Here is a 16779-nt window from a genome sequence, read left to right as displayed (position 1 = left end):
CAGCTCTGTGCTGACAGCTCAGAATCTGGAGCCTGCTTCGGATTCTGTGTCTCCTTCTCTCTCTGCCTCTCCCCCACTAGTGCTCACTCGCTCACTCTCTCTCAAAAATAAACAAACATGAAAAAAAATTAAATGCACCTTTTTTGTCTCTGGGCTTCCCAGGGTCTTCAAGGCGCAGAACGTGCAGAAGGCAGTCTTGGATACTTAGGATTGGGCCCATCTGGGTTCATCTTCTCGGTTGCATGGGGCACCAGGGAAAAGGGAATGGTAGCATCAGTCTTACTCCCTATCTCATTAAAGCTGTTTTTGTTCACCAAGAGTCTGAATGCCGGGGTTTAGTGGAGGCAAAAAGTCAGGAGAGAGGTCTTGCTGAGGAGATGGAGTCTCAGGAGTTGCCACGAGAGGCTGAGCTGTTGTGACCTCCACAACTGGTGTTCACCCCTTGACTGATGCTCCGAGCGTGTCCCTGTGGGCAAGAACGAGCCCAGGCCTTGCAGCCTTGGACCAGTACCCTCCGGTGACAGTGTGCTGCCCACCGTGGGCAGTGTCACTGTCCACGGGGCTACTTGACAATGACGAGCACCTCAGTGCGCTTAAGGCGTGATGCCCTGATTCTGGGCTGGCTTCGGGGAGGGGAACAGTGGCATACTGGCAACGTGGTCTTCCTAGTTGCCCTGAAACAGGTAAAAGCAGATACCTGGAAGGCACATCTCTCTCCCTACACAACTCTCCCCACCCATGCCAGGTCAAAGAGAGGGCCTGCCTCACTGGGACCCTGATCTTCTAGTGAAGACGGTAGCACTCTGGGAGAGGGACTCTTGCGGGCTCTCGGCCTCCCTCAGTGCAAGGGCTGCTGCCGACAGGAAGCACCGTCTGTGGAATATGGCTGGCAGGCAACTCCTGTTTCCATGGTTACTCTATAGGGCAGGTTAGTATTAGGGCTGCCCAAGGAAAACAATGGCGTTGAGGACAACACTTGAGCGGGGGCCTTCCTCTGGCCTTGTTAACCCTCTTCCCAGATTGGGTGAACAACATTTGACCTGAAGGCATGGGGTAGACCCCCTCGAGGGTCTACCTGGCTGCCCTGGCTTTTTTCACAGGTGTGTTCCTTGGTGCAGAGGAGCAAGTCTTCCCAGAGGCCAGAGGGGGCGCAAGAGAGCACAGTTTCCCAGGAGCTCTGTGAGACACCCAGCACCACTCCCTCTCTCCCTCTCCCCCTCTCCATGAGTCCCTGGGGTCTCACTAGAGATGCTGACCCTGGTCCTGAGAAAGGCGTAATGTGTTGAAAAGCCTGAATCCAAATTTGGTCCTAACTCACGTGCACCAAATCATCAGAGAGTGACCCCAGCCCCAGGTCACTGCCTTTTCATGGGGCCGTGTGAGTAACAGGTTTAATTATAAGACATTAAAAAATCTCTTATTCGTATTTCCACATGACTGCATACCAGGTTCTGCATTCACAGGCTGGAGTCCCTGGTCCTTTGTTCTCTGCTGAGTGACATACTGTCCTGGTCTTCTGTTTCTTTGTAACTAGAATAGAATAATCAGTGTGGGGAGAACATGGGAGAATTGATCAGTGTGGATGCAGATATTTAGAAGCATAACAAGTCAGTGAAGGGCACTTTGCAAATTCACGCAATTATCATCTTTAGATGCAACAGCCACACATTATTTTAGTCTCCCTCCTTGGCCATTTCAGGAGAAATTTATTAAAACCTTTGAGTGCTGTTTCAGAAATTATTTTTGGTATGGAACAAAAAAATTGTAAATGCTTAGGAAACACTTACCTAGTAAGACTAGCTCATTCTTTAATCCTGACAGAATCAATTCTTTCGACATTTGGGGGCGTTTCTTAGAGTAAACAGGGTAAGTGACAAGAGCTGTGATTCTCCAGTGACCTGAGGATCTTTTGTTTTGCTTTTACCCTGGCCCTGGTGCATCTGATGACATAATTCTTGGTAATTTTACATGGCTGAATTATTTGCATATTTCTTTCAGGAATGCATTTCATTCAGACTTTCTGAGGGTCCGGGAGGAGTTCAGAGGTTTTGGCTGGTGAATCTCTCTGACGGAGAGATGGATTTAAAAAGCTGTTGCCCTTCCTTTTCCTGGGCTGGAGATGGTGTGTGTTTTTTTTTTTTGTTTTTGTTTTTTTTTTTTTTTGTAGCCTCTTGGGGAGTTTCTTAGCCTGGTGGTGCTTCTTATTTCCTGCCAAGGGGGATGAGCAGGTGAAGACTGGGCCCCTTACCTGGTGGCTGTTGGCCTGATTGATGAGCCATCTACACAGGCCATGGGCTCCGGCTGCTCAGGTAGACTTACCTTTGAACCCCGGCTAATAGAAATGAGGGCAAACAGAGTAAATGCTTGCTCGTGGATACAGTACTCGGGTTGTGGAGGACAGTACTGAGCCACCAGCCGGCCCATCTCCAGGGGCCCCTCCAGCTCAGAATCCCCGTGAACTCTGTCACCCTTCCTGCTTGCTACTGGCTTCTTGGGAGCACTTCCATGGACCCAGGAGCTCCCATGACTGCACATCTCACCTCCAGAGTCACAGAGGAGGACTGAGGGAGCATAAAGGAAGTCAGCCTCCCCTTTCCCCACCATCCCTGTGGTGCCGACTTATTGTCACTCCATCCCCACACCCTCTGTATTTATGAGGCTGCCCCTCTGCCCCTTCAGGCCGCATCCAAGCACAGAAGCCGCTCACCAGGCATTGAACAAACACGTCTCTATTTTTACAGGCCAACTTGACCTAGTCCAAAGGCCGAGGCCTCCCGAGGATTTGCCACTAATCCTGTTGGATATTTCTCATACCTCCCTCATGCCTCATCTGGTGTCGTTCCTTTCTGCACTGAATAGGTTCTGTTTCTTCCTTATTACAAGTTTCTGCCTGTGTGAAGTTTCAGAAAGCTTCAGGACACATTCCAGTCTTGAGTGGCCAAAGCCACAGAAAGGTAATGTTTGGAACAGTAGGAGAGGAGCTACAGGCAGAAACCTGGGTTTAACTTGAAAAACAAAAACAAAAAACAAAAAACAAACATTGTTGAGCATCCACTGTAACTGGAATGCTAGAAGGGAGGTGATTACTTTCCCCCGAAGGTCATAGGAGGCTCTCCCTGGGGGCAAAGGCCTCTTAGCACAGGAGGATGGCTTGGCTACGTGTACTGCATGGGCCTCACGGTCCAAGTCCTGGATCTGGGTTAGGCAGAGAGGACAATTCAAACAGAGTTTTCCAAGTGAAGGAGGGAAATGAGACAATAGTGGGGAGGATCAGAAGGAGGTACATAGCCTGTCCCCCATCCTCTCAACAGACCACTCGGCCAGGTGGGAGGGCATGGGACGCTTGGGGTGTTTGCTAACAGACTTGTTAATTAAACACCGGAAGACAGTATTGCTTTGCCCACAGTGATGGCTATGCCAACGTTATCAGCTGCAAGCTACCTGCCAGGAGCATTCTAATTAAAAATAAATAGTACTGCGGGTGGGGTGGGACAGTGGGGCCAGGGACCCTGCCCACATTTCTTAGGACTTGCAGGATTGGTCCTAAAGGAAAGTCACACCCCAGTCACCTTTAGGTCCTTTTCTCAAAGGAGCCTCTGTCTAATCACAAGGTGGTGTGATGCATGCTTCCTTAACCCTTAGCTGGTAGGGTGACAGGCAAACAGATAAAGCCTCTAGGAGCAGACTGCCTGCTGCCCTAGAGCCCTGGAAAGGACAGGCTGCCTGAGGGGGATAATGATTTCTGCTGGGTCTCTAAACTGAGGGGACAGCTAAAGCCCAAAGCCTCTTCTAAGAGAGGTTAGAATTTCATCAGAAAGCAAGTCTGGTCACATGAGAATTTCTGGCACTGTGTGCATGGCAGGCTGGACACCAGCCTGCCAGAATTGAGCGAGTGGATCGTATTGGCTTCAGCGGAGGGGAAGAGTCCCAGCCTGGCCTGGGAGAAGGAGTGGCTCACTCCCCCGACCGGACCGGCCACGGGATTGCGGGCAGCAGCAGCCAAGCTGCTGCCGCCGTGGGGCCAGGGCTCCGACGCCCAAGCCCCATTTCTTTTAACCCTAAAGAAAGTGTGTGGTCCAGGGACTGGACACTGAAAGATGCCTAAGGAATGCAATGCTTTCCACGCCCTCTCGGCAGCCCTGTGCTGCTTCTATCACCGCAAGTCTTTCCTTGGAGCCAAGGTAGGTGCAGTTTTGAGATAAGGTGCATTGGAGATTCTTTTAGGGGCCTTGAAAGCGTTAGTCTTCTAAAAGGCACCAGAAAAAGTTTACAGCCTGCTGGCTGTAAAAACAGAGGTGCTTTCTTTGGTCGGTAGACCCTGCTAAGCCCCTAGTGAACCGCCTCCCCTAGAAGCAGAATCCAGCTGCACGGAAGGAGGTCCTAGTCTGTGTTTTGGGATGAAGCTGTGTTTTTCAAGACACTTTCAGTCTCTTTGGGCTGACATTCTATACCAAAGTAACTCAGTAAGACGGAGCTATTTTTCTTCTTTCTCTCTTTGTGTCTCTCTTCCCTTGTTGGCAGTGAGTGTGAGGTGGCTGAGCCCCTCTCTCTCTGCTGAACCTGCTAGTCCATTATGTCAATAACGTATATAACATGCAGAAACCACCAGACGACTCCTTGCAAGTCTCAGCCGGGTTCCAAAACATTTCGGCATTTGGAACTGCCTTTTCTTTACTACTCCCATTTTGGACCTTGGTTACGAGACACAAGTGCCAAAGGTTTTGCGTAATATGTCAGTGCACTATTTTGACGAAAATATTCAAAGAACCTCATTTGACTAATTCAAGACAAGACTTGTGTTCCGTGTTGCCTGCCTGTGACAACACTAGGAATGAAGATTAATACAGGTTCTCATTGATTCGTGGGTTTGTGCGCCGTGGAAGAAATCCTGTCGGTCCTAGCTTGACTACAGACCTCATTTATTCTTGGGAAGTAGGAATCCGAAGCTCTCGTGACATTCTTCCCACCCAGATGTTGGAGCTCCGTCTCCTGAGGGACTGACTTATTTAGTGCAGGGTTATGATGTTCCGCTTCCTTCTTTTTAATAATGCTTGAAAGAGAAGATTTCTCAGGCAAACCTAACAGGAAAACCTATTAAAGGGAGAAAGAGCCCTTTGTAGAAATAATATACCCTGCGGGAGAGGAGGGTAGGCTTCTTCTGATTTTACTGCCCTGTTGGAGTGTTCCGAGTAGCTTTCTAACCATCTAGCAAAGTTTGTTTTTGTCTTTGTCAAGGAATTCGGGGGCGGGGGTGAGTAATTAATCATCGGTTAAAAGTGTTTCCTCCCTGATTTAAGAGCCCTTTTCTATCCTGGAGTCCAGTGGGGTGATATGAGGACCATGTGGTTTCTGGCCTAAATATGGATCGTTCTAGCGTCGGGTGGATGAAGTCATGCCATTAACAGTATTTTAAAGCTGTCAAAGATAGACCAGGAGGTCCCAAAGGGACCATACACTTCAGGGATTGGCAGTAGGTTTTCACTCTAATAGAAGTCCTTCCAGAAGCCAACTTCTGCTAATTCAGAAAAGTGCCGCTCAGGGTTCATATGTGAGGAAATAGCCCATAAATATCTGGGCCCAAGTGATGAGATTCTGCTTGGATGCCCCAGTTCCTTTGCAGTTATGTCCTCGGAGGCCTGCACAGAAAGGCCACAGTACTACATGGGGTGAGCCTGATTTAGCCATTCTTCAGCTCTCCCTCCCTGGCCTCCCTGTGACTGCCACTCCTGGTGGTTGACTGATGGTAGAAACATCTTTCTACCCAAGGCTTCCCACCTCTCTCCCAGTTTGGTGCATCTTTGTGGAAGGGACCTGATGTGCTCACTCACCAGAAACTGACACTTTCAGACCCAACTTAGGGCTCCCCACTGAACCCTGAAGTGTGCTTCCCGTCCTGTTTTGCTTGGGCGGTTACCTCCTGTGCTTTCCGCCAGAGTTGCCCCGGTGATAATGCCGCATCGCTTTATTTTATTGACTCCTACTTTAATTAGGGTTTTCGGGTCTTGCCACTCATAATTAGTTTCTGTTGCAATTAGGGTTGCAAAATTACATTGGGATTGATTGCCTGATAGCAAAGCGGAAATAAAGCTCCAGTTCTTGACCGTGTATGCTGCTTCCCTTGGCATGAATTTCTCATACCAAAAATAACACTCTGGTAGCCATGGTAACTTTCCATTTGGTCTAATCCATATCATCTCTGGAGAAACTAGAATGTTATTAATAGTGTTTGTTGTATGGGAAGAAAACTAAAAATACAAAAGCTCCTTCATTACATAGGAGACCAATCACGCTGGTGCTTTGAGGGAATAAAATCTTACTTGCAGAGATTTGATGGAATTTAGAATGTATTTAGGGGCCTCGTGTGGACTTGCATACCAAGGCCCTGGAAAAGAGTGAAACAGGGGGCCAAGAATGGAGAGGAGAATCAAGGATATGCAATCCTTGCTGGCCCCAGTGGAGTTGAGGCCAGAGACGACATGTTCCAGCCATGTTGAGGGTCACAACCTTAACATCCCTGAAGGGGTTCACAGAAGGCAGCCATTTCACAAAAGACCAGTGGGTCTTGGGTGAGAAAAGGAAAGGCTATTTTGCTTATGCCTGGTGAAAAAGAGTTTGGAGTGAAGATATTATCGATCCATAGCATTACTGAGGCATTTTCAAGTCCAAAAGTCCCTGAACATTGAATGTAATAGCCCATCCATGCGTAAGCACTCTACCGGGAGGGTGGGGTGGAAAGTGACCGTTGAGGGAGAGCCCTTGCTTTGAAGGACTTACCACAGGAGCATTAGGTCATAGTGTCATCTCATTATGTTTCCAAAAGACTTTCCAGGGTCTGAGTTCCTTCACAAGGAACACAAGTGAGTTGTCCTCCTGGAGTCTCAAAACGAGTGCTTTGAGTTGGCGGGGTGATAGTTTACCCCTTCCCCCAGAGGAGAAACTGCTTACCCAGAATCATTCAATGGAGCACCAAGGATAGAAACCAGGTTGTCTGGCTTCAAGCCCTTCAATGTCCCTTCTATGATACCACATTAAGACCATTGAAACCTAAAACAAGAAGACAGTGTGCACATTAATACTTCAGTTTACAATGCAGTTGGGGAAGAATAGTGTGAACCCCAGTTTTCAGGAGAGGCTTCGGGGGGGTGGGGCGTGCAGAGGTAATTTTCAGAGAATAGGTAATCCTCCTACAGATGGGGTGGGACCACCTTTAGGTCCCTCATGAACCACAGAAAGAATTTGGTGAGAAGCACAATCGATCCCATTTCTGGAACTGGCAATAAGAACAAACCGCCACTCTGGTCCCTGTGTCTCTGATTTTTCTTGTGTGGAGGCCGGGGGAAAGGAGCTGAAATCTGCCTCCTTACCAATGGCCACTCCTGAGGGAAGGTCTGTGTGATTTTCACTCCAGGGGAACCTAAGAGGTGGGAGTTCCCTTGCAAGTGCAGAATAGCTGTGTTTCTGAAGGAGCCTAAACAGAGAGGTTGGAGCATAGAGACGGTACATAAATGAGTTGTTTAGTCTCGGCTAACCAGTCACTGAGTCCGGTGGCATTGGTCTTGGCAATGAGAAGTCATGGTTAGAAGGCGGTGGAATTTAAGCATATACTTTCCCACGCATAGATGTGATCGTCTTTGCAGCCATCAAGTGCTCTATAGCGGGAAGAGCTTGAATCGAGCCGTTGCTACTCTTAGCTTTTGTTTTTGCTTTCGGTCATTTCCCATGCCCCTAGAAAAAGTATTGGGAGCTCTCTGAATGCACATTTACAGCCTGAGGTGTCCCATCTGCCCATCCCTAGACGGTTGGATTCCTGGAACTTGTTTGCATTAGAAACTGCTTTCCTATGTCAGAGTGAATGTGGTAGAGCCAAGGTCCTGCTTGCCTTCCCTGTGGCCAGTCCCATGGTGTGTTTGCTCTCATGACAGCTTGGGCACTTGTCTTCCATCCTGGTGTTGATGATGGCCTGGGTTGCCTTAGTCAGTGGGGCTGATGCACCATCAGCACGAGCTGTGCAAAGTGGAAAAAGGCACTCGGGAAGTGTCTTTCCAAGTGACTCAGCCCCTCCTCAGGGCGGCTGCTAGTTGCTCATTTATCTCTCCTGCCCTCCAAAATAAGCCTAGCACAGCTTTTTTAAAAAGAGACCTAAATGCATTCCATTGGCATCTGGGAGCTTGTGGGATCTGGTTTCAGCATCAGGGGAAGGGAGGATATGGCTGACAGCGGCTGGGTCCCGGCACCCCCTCTCCGCAGACCCCGGAGCTTGGATCCTGGCCGAGGCCTTGTTTTTGTTGGAGAAACGTGGGTGGGAAGCAGAAATGAGACTGGGACCCTGGGAAAATTCTGTCAGTGGGCTCAGCACCTCCAGGACGACAGAGAAGCGGGCCTGTGCCAAACACTGGGGAGAGCGCTGGAGAGTCTGCATGCTGGGGCCACAGAGGCCTTCCTGCTACACCATGTGAGGGGTCTGGGGTATGTGGAAGGCCCAGGGCTCTGTAGCTGTGTTTGAAGATGTCAGAGACCACTCTGGGGCCTTTTAGCTGATGCATATTTTGGATGTCTCCAGGCCAGCAGAGGAAACTCGGGCTGTCCTGGCAGGGGAGGGGAGGGGAGGAGCGCCTCGTGGGTTTGGACTGCGGCATCTCTGTCCTCGTCTGGATTTCCAGTGCGTGTCCACAGCCCCAGGGGCTACTGTTGGAATCTGGCTCTGGCCATGAGAATGTCATGGCTTATTTTTCTGGCTTATGAAAGAACTATGATCCGTCTTTTAGTTTGTATAGAGAACAACTCTCCCCAGTGTCCACTCTGAAACACGTGTGCTTTTACAAAAGCAGTTACACACAGACAACCAACAAGCTAGAATCCTAGTTTCTTTTTTTAAATTTTTTTTTCAACGTTTATTTTTTTATTTTTGGGACAGAGAGAGACAGAGCATGAACGGGGGAGGGGCAGAGAGAGAGGGAGTCACAGAATCGGAAACAGGCTCCAGGCTCTGAGCAGTCAGCACAGAGCCCGACGCGGGGCTCGAACTCACGGACCGCGAGATCGTGACCTGGCTGAAGTCGGACGCTTAACCGACTGCGCCACCCAGGCGCCCCCCTAGTTTCTTAATAAGATGGAATTTGAGAGACCCGTGAGCCAGCCTCCTACCTACATCCCCGCCCCCCACGCCCTGCCTGTATACGAGGGCCTGCTGGGTGCTGGGGGACCGTCCAAGCTCCTGCTCTGAAGGAGCTCCCATGTCTGGTGGGGAGATGAAAGTGCAAGCAGCTCTCTCTCCAACGTGCATGGGAGGTGCAGGGCAGGCGTGACACCCGGCGTGTTGTGGGACCCTGGGCAGAGGTGTTAATGCAGCCCCGGGTCAGGGAACTTCCAGGAGGAGGTAACACTGAACGGCTCCTAAAGCAGCAGTGGGCAGAGGGCACAGGCAGGAGAGCGGGCATCACACCCTGGAGGGACGCCTGGCCGAAGCTGAGAGCAGAGGAAAGAGAGGTGGTGGGTGAGCAGATTGTGCAGGGCAGTGGGAGCCAGTGAACAGTGTGGGTGGGGAGTGGGGGGAGGTCTGGGCTCGGTCCTTTTGCGGGCAGCATGAGCTTGAGGAGCGCCTCCCCCAGCTCAGGCCCACGTCCTCGAAGCCTCCCATCGGCTCGGCTTGTCCCTGCTCAGCCCCCTGGGGTCTGCCTCCCTCCACCTTCTCCTTTGGCCCTTTTTGCACACTCGCGGGATCTTGTTTCTTCACAGCAGCAGTTAAGACCATCGGGCACAATATTTTTCCCTCCCCACTACTACCCCCGCAAGTCACAACTATATCGAGCTCCAAATCCTCACTTCCTCCGAGGATGAAGTGTCCTGACCAAGGCTGGCCCTGCCACCTGTGCCCATGACCACCTCCTCTGCATAGACTTCTCTCCATTGGCCTCTCCTCGGAGACCTTCAGTCTGTTCCTCTCCACCAACACTTTCCTCTGAGTTTGTACGCATGCTCCAGTCTTTCCAGTATTTCCATGTCTTCATTTCTTGGTCCCTGTCTTCCTCCACCCAAAAACTGATTAACACGGTCTCTGTTTTTCTCACTTCCCGGTGGCCACTCTGCCTCCTTCACCCCACCGGCAGCCTTGCCAAGTCTGGTGGATGCCGTCCAATTCTGATTTTATTGGGACTCTGCTGCACTTGGCATTATTGGCTCTTCCTTCCTGAAAGTCTTGACCGCCAGGACACCGCACTCTACTTGTTCTCCTGGATCTTTCCCAGGATCCCTTCCTGAGCTCCCACCCTATTGCTAGAGACTGAATCTTTGTGTCCCCCCCACCCCCAAATTCATGTTGAAATCCTAACCTCGGGTGTGCTATATTAGGAGGTGGTAGGTGGAGCCCTTATGAATGGGATTAGTGCTCTTACAAAAGAGTGCTCTCCTGCCCCTCTGCTGTGTGAGGACACAGTGAGAAGAGAGCTATCTAGAACTCGGAAGCAGGCCAGGCACTGAACCTGCCAGCACCTTGCTCCGGGACTTGCGTCCAGAACTGGGAGAAGTACATGTTTGCGGTTTCAACTACCCAGTATATGGTATTTATCTTACCGAAGCCCCAAAGGATTAAGACATTATCTTCAGTTTCTCTTTCTAGCCTGCCTCTTAAAAACCCTCCTGATATGCCCTCGACCCCCCATCTCTTAGGTGGCAGTTGAGATAGGCTACCCCACATTCTGAGGATTCCCCAGTGCGTGCCCAGTCCAGCCCTTCTCTCACAGCCCCTGGATCCCGCGGCCTGGTGAGCCACTCCATCCAGACAGGGCAGGGGCATCTTAGGCTGTGCGTCCTCTTCCACAAACCTGCCCCCTCTGTGCTTCTGTGTTGGGAGTTGGTGGCTCAGCATCTTCCAGGAGCTCCGGTGTCTCTTCTCCCATTCATCTTCCACATCTCAAGATGTCTTAAGATTTTACTCCTCAACATTGCTCTCATCTGCCTCTTGCTCCCTGACTCTGCCACCAGCACTGTGCTTCCTAACTGGTATTCCTGCCTTACTTCTTCATAGGACGTGATTTCACCTTTATGTTTGACCTTTCTAGACATGGGGCGTGCACTGTGCCCTTAAGGCGCTACATTCCCACATGTGAACAACTCTAATTGCTAAAAGGTCTCTCTTTCCTTTGAGTCAAAATCTGTGTACCTGCAGTGTCTACCTTATTCTGCAGTTAAACGGGTGTGACAGCCCTTCAGGTGCATTTTTTCCTCCCATTATTGTAGGCATGTCTGTTTTGAGACCAAATTGGTTGGTATGAGTGAACACCTAGAAATAAAACAGTATGTGGGGGAGGGTAGGGGGTGATGCTGGATGAGTTTCCTTAGGGAGTTGAACCAAGTCTGTTTGACCATCACCTAGGCATGGCAGTAGCCCAAGCCTTCAGCTATTTCCACACAGCCCTCATGTTTCCTTTAGGTCTGCTCTATACGGACTAAACATTTCCAGTGCTATATATACTTTGGGAGACTTGGATTCTAACTAATATTCTCTAAGTCTGAGCAAATCATGAACATTCAGGGCCTTGGTGATGTTGACTCTTGTGAGATCTAAATCTTCTTCCTGCCTATATAACTCCGGGAGCATCGTACATATTCATGTCTGATGAATCTGAGTTGTATTGTTTTTAGGTGTCTTGTTCCTCTCAAGTTCAGCTGCTATTTTCCTGTTTCTGCCATGACATCTGGCATGGTGATTGTGTTTCTCAAAAGCTTGTTAAACAAGATATGTGGGTGTCGAGTGCTTTGAGCTCCTCTTGGAAAAATACACCTTTAAAGTGATGTGTGTCGGGGCCCCTGGGTGGCTCAGTCAGTTAAGCGTCTGACTTTGGTTCAGGCCATGATCTCAGTGGTTCGTGACTTCGAGCCCCGTGCCAGGCTCTGTGCTGATAGCTGGGTGCTTGGAGCCTGCTGTGGATTCTGTATCTTCCTTTCTCTCTGCCCCTCCCCTGCTCACGCTCTGTTTCTCTTGCTCTCAAAAATAAATAAACATCTAAAAAGATAGTAATAATAAAGTGACGTGTGAGTTCTGTGTTGGAAGTGGTAGAGTCAATGCTTGGCCAAAACCCATCTTGTGATGAATTGTTTGGTTTAACTGAGAACCTACTGTGTACTTAGCCCTGACATATGATTGCTTTACCCCAAAGCAGATGTCTGAGACAGTTATTAGTCATGGTATGTTTTTGGAGAGAGAGAATTTGGAAAGTCATCTATTCTACACCCCACGCTGGAAGGGTTTCTGACTCTTTGGATTTTCCTCTGTGTGTGTTTGGCATTTCTTGTTTTTCTTTCCAGTTAGATCTCCTAGTGTCTTTCAGCCATGATGCATTTTGTTTATTCATTCATTGTCTCATTCATTCAAGATGAATTAAGAAAAGGATGGTACAGGGGCGCCTGGGTGGCTCAGTCGGTTGAATGTCCGACTCTTGATTTTGGCTCAGGTCATGATCCTAGGGTCATGGGATCAAGCCCCGAGTCAGGCTGTGCATTGAGTGTGGAGCCTGCTTAAGATATTCTCTCATATTCTCTCTCTCTCTCTCTCTCCCTACTCCCCCTTACTCATGTGCTCTCTCCCACGTGCTCTCTCCCCATCTCTAAAAACAACAAAATAAAAGGATGGTACAGTTGACCCTGAACAATCCCCTGCGTAAAGTCCACATAAATTAACTGCCAACAGCCTACTGTTGACTGGGAGCCTAATGTAAACAGTCAATTAACGCATATTTTATATGTTATATGTATTATACAGTGTGTCCTTACAATAAAGTAAGCTAGAGAAAAAACGTTATTAAAAAAAACCGTAAGAGAAAATACATTTACAGTACTGTGTGGTATTTGCCCCCCAAAATCTGCATATAAGTGGACCTACACAGTTCTAACCTGTGCTATTTGAGGGTCAACTATATTTGAATTAAATTGGTTTTGATTTTCTGATATTCTTCAAGTTTATTTATTTATTTTTGAGAGAGAACATGCTTGTGAGCAGGGGAGGAGCAGAGAGAGAGGGAGAGAGAGAGAGGATCCTAAGCAGACTCTACTCTGTCAGCATGGAGCCTCACGTGGGGCTCAAACCCACAAACCGTGAGATCATGACCTGAGCCAAAATCGAGTCGGATGCTTAACCAACCCAGACGCCCTGATTTTCTGAAGTTCTTATTGAAGAGCAAACAGGGCATCTATTTTGGTGAACAGCTATTTTCCACCAGATCACTCGTAATTTGGGTTAAGATGAATTAACAAGGTTGAATGACCAGTGGGAGAGATTTCCGGTTTGGAGCTCCTCACATTCTGAACTTTGGTCAGCTGGTCTTCAAACCCTCATCTTGGAGTCTGCCCTATTAGCCAGGGTTAGTCTCTGTTTATCCTTTCCCCATAGATGTTAACAAAGCACTGCTCTCATGGAATGAAATCTCGCTGCCAGACCCAGTGATTAATATTTCGCTTGCATTATCTCATTTAGCCTGTGTGCCAACCTAGTGAGAGAGAGAAGTGGTATCGGAAGTTGAGGACATGGTTCACGGGAGCAAAGCAGTTTACAGAGGGGGTGGCATAGGTCGCCTAGTACTCAACTTTTCATTTGAAGCCTTTTATTCCACTGACCCACTAAATGGTTAAGTGCAAGCAAGGACTTTCAGCCTTCATCCTAAGTGTGGCAATCTGATTTCTCGTTGGGAGGAATCAGAAGACAGGGCTGCCTCGTGGGGATGATTTGGATGTTGCCGCTCCGCAGGCTGCTCTAGGAAGTCATCATCTAAATTAGATCTAGAGGGGAAGGTACCCCCAGAGCTTTCAGGGCAAGAGGCTAACAAATGGCTACAAATGGCTTGTTGAAAATCTCATTTGTGTTTCAGTTTATCTTTTCCCAGGGAAAGATGAGACCCCCTTGGAGCTGAGCACTGAGTGAGTCCATGGGTAAATAATGCTTTGTCAAGAGGGTAGAAACATGATGGGCAAAGCCACCAAGGCAGGTAGCTGGGAAAGGAGCTCTTACAGTGTAATGAGCATGTTGAGCAGTTTCTCGCATGTGTAGGTAACTATTGTGAAGGGGAGCAGCCGCGAGGGTTGGTGTTGGGTGTGCTGCATTCGGTCCAACTTCCAATTCCTCCTGCAGTTTTTAGACTGATCGGTCTCCTGTGAAAAATAATTTTCAGTCCCTTGGTGTTTCATCAAAATAAAGCTAGGCATCAAAAGCAGTAACTTCATGATCCTGCGAGATGGAAAGGCGTAGAGACCTTGCCTAGAGAATGATGGGTGATAAAAGGTAACAGGGATTGAACATGTAGGGGAGCTGTGCACACCGATCAGAATAATCCTAATGCAATTAGAAGCCTGGGGGGATCAAGTTACTGCTACGCCTAGGGCGTGTGCTGTGGTAAGACTCCAGTGTGCATAATGTAAAATTAAACTAGTCTTTTTCATTCACACACATGGAAAGCCAAATGTTATTGGAAACTTCTCAGAACCTTGATAAACAAGGAGTTCCACAGATGTTCTCTTCATTTTTCCTATTTATGGTTTATGAGCCTCTTTTTGTAATACTTGATAAGGTTTGATAATGAATAAAATGAAATCTCTTGGATTTGGGCCCTTGAGTGATTTTGATGTCAGTTTCCTGTCTGTGCTAGGGTCTGATGGCCCTCGTATGATCATTTGTCTGTGAAAAGAAAAATCACAGGTAGTAGGAAAATGAAGCATCTTAATTTAATAGCAAATTGCAAATCTGTTTTTAATGGCACTGGAGTAAAAATCTGGTGTTGAGTGTGATAAATTATGCAGGTTTAATTATAAAATGGTAAAATGGCGTCAAAACCCATCTGCAGAATCTTTTCTGAAGATGAGATTCTTTCTAGGATTTGGAAAGGAGAAAGTAGCTCATCAAGGTACTTAAAATTAACATCAAATTAATTGAAGTGTTTCAGAATGCTAAAACTCACTGAAATTTTATGAGGTATCTTTGCTACCGATTCCTTTCTCAGAAAGGGCCAGAAGCCCTCGCTGACTTCAGATAGGATAGAGAACTCCGAGACCTTCGGCAAAACTGCTTGTGGCTGTTTGCTGTATGTTCTCTAAAGATGTCTTGTCCCCTCGAAGCGGCCGTAACCCCTGTCAGGCCATGGAGCTGTTCTTTCTCGCGTCTGCGTCTCCCGTCAGACCTAGTCCAGGACGCCGAGTGGCACAGTGGGCGCTCAGTAGGCCTTCGGGTTTAATCGGTGGCACAGTGTTCCAGTGACTATCAAGCTCTTGATTTGCAGCTGACCTCCTGATTGTTCTTGCAGAACTTTGGCCAAGAAGGTGAGGTAATCGGAGGCCCCGTGTTCCAGTGGCTATCAGACTCTTGATTTAAAAGTAACCTCCTGGCTGTTTGTGCAGCACTTTAGCCGAGAGGGTGTAGTGTGTGTGGACAGAACTGCCTACAGAGCCTGCTGCGCTGAGCTTTAATGTGAGGATTGAAAGGAGCAGGCTCAGAGGCACAGGACCCAAGTGAGACCAGAGGTCCCCACTGTCAACAGCCCGACACTTAAAAGGTGCTCGGGGTCTCTCCCTTCTAGCCAGAGAGCACCTTGGTATGAATTCGAATAAGGCACCTTTCCTCGGGATACTTGATTGCCATCCACCAGGCATCCGTTGCAATCAGTATGGAAATTTTCTCTGCCACGTAAGAAGGGCACCTGCTTAGATGTAATGCCACTGTGCTGTTTGTATACTGGAGCCCACGGCCAGGCCACTTGTGTGTCCACCTGCAGGGGGTACCAGGCCGAAATGCCCAATTGCCCGTGCCACCATTGGCTTTTATCTACCCAATAGGATATTCAGAATTTTAATTTGACATGTTTTTTCCCTCTTGGGACTTTTATTTACAAAGTTAATGGTTTATTTAATAACTAAAGCTTTTGGCTTTAATCACAGTTATTAGCACGGAAGTTGTATTTGTCTAGCCTGGCGCCCAGTAGCAAAAGTTGCATCCGTAAATTGAAGCCCTTCTTCATTTACCTTTGGAGTAATAATAAAACATTTTTAGGCAAGCCATAAGGCCAGTGAGTGACAATAAAAGGTGGCAGAGAAGCCAGTATACAAATTGTTTCACATGGAGGCTTGAAGGTTAACTATCTTCAAACGCTACCTTCTCTCCTGCCCTTGTACCTCAGATGAAAACATCTGAGGGAGCCTGCAAAATGTTGCTGGGCTTAAAGCTTGGGGAGAACTGGATTTTCATTTTTCGGCCTGTGGGCAGAGTTAAGAGTGGCAGAAGTGATTGGGATTTATTCATCCTGTGGGTTCATGATCAATTTATGCAGGTGTTCAATGGTAAAAATACCAACTGGATCTCTACAAGCCCTTGATATACTTTGGAATTTGGTTATAAACTAGTCCACTGCTTGCAGTTCAACCCAGGGCAGGGACTTGAAGGGGCAGAGTTTCTGACATCTTCAAAGAATCTCATTGTTAGGCAGATTTACTTGCAAGGTGGTCCTGTAGCAGACTTAGAAAGGCTTCAGAAGGCTCTGCGCAATGGTTATCCGGTGTATGTTTTTTTTTCCGCGTGGGAGCTCTTTGTCCTTGTACGTTCAGGTTTTGTTAGGGATTGCAATGATGCAGGCTCCGAGGCAGCACAGGCTGGGTTCGAGATGAGGGTCTGTCGTTTTGGACTCCTGCACGGTCCCAGCCTGGGTCACCTGGTGGCTGTTCAAGGCACGTTCCTGAGGGGGTTCCCACCAGCTCGCAGGAGGACACGGTCTTCGCTCAGAAAATAGACCAATTTGGTATGATGCT

At 48.4% G+C, this 16779-nt stretch overlaps 1 protein-coding gene across 3 annotated transcripts in view; it reads left to right on the top strand.

Moving 5' to 3' along the window:
* Positions 1 to 16779, top strand: part of BCAR3 (BCAR3 adaptor protein, NSP family member) — a 116267-nt gene that overhangs the window by 57186 nt on the left and 42302 nt on the right. Inside the window, exon 1 of one of the 3 annotated variants that reach the window (XM_043575603.1) lies at positions 3780 to 4181. The exons of the other annotated variants lie outside the window; for them this stretch is intronic. Within the exon in view, the coding sequence (XP_043431538.1) occupies positions 4098 to 4181 (84 nt within the window). The 5' untranslated portion in view covers positions 3780 to 4097. Of the gene's footprint in view, positions 1 to 3779; positions 4182 to 16779 lie in introns of those variants that run through there. 3 annotated transcript variants of the gene reach the window in all.

Source organism: Prionailurus bengalensis, chromosome C1 (assembly GCF_016509475.1).
Source record: "Prionailurus bengalensis isolate Pbe53 chromosome C1, Fcat_Pben_1.1_paternal_pri, whole genome shotgun sequence".
NCBI lineage: Eukaryota > Metazoa > Chordata > Mammalia > Carnivora > Felidae > Prionailurus > Prionailurus bengalensis.
This window is presented reverse-complemented; position numbering and strand designations above follow the sequence as displayed.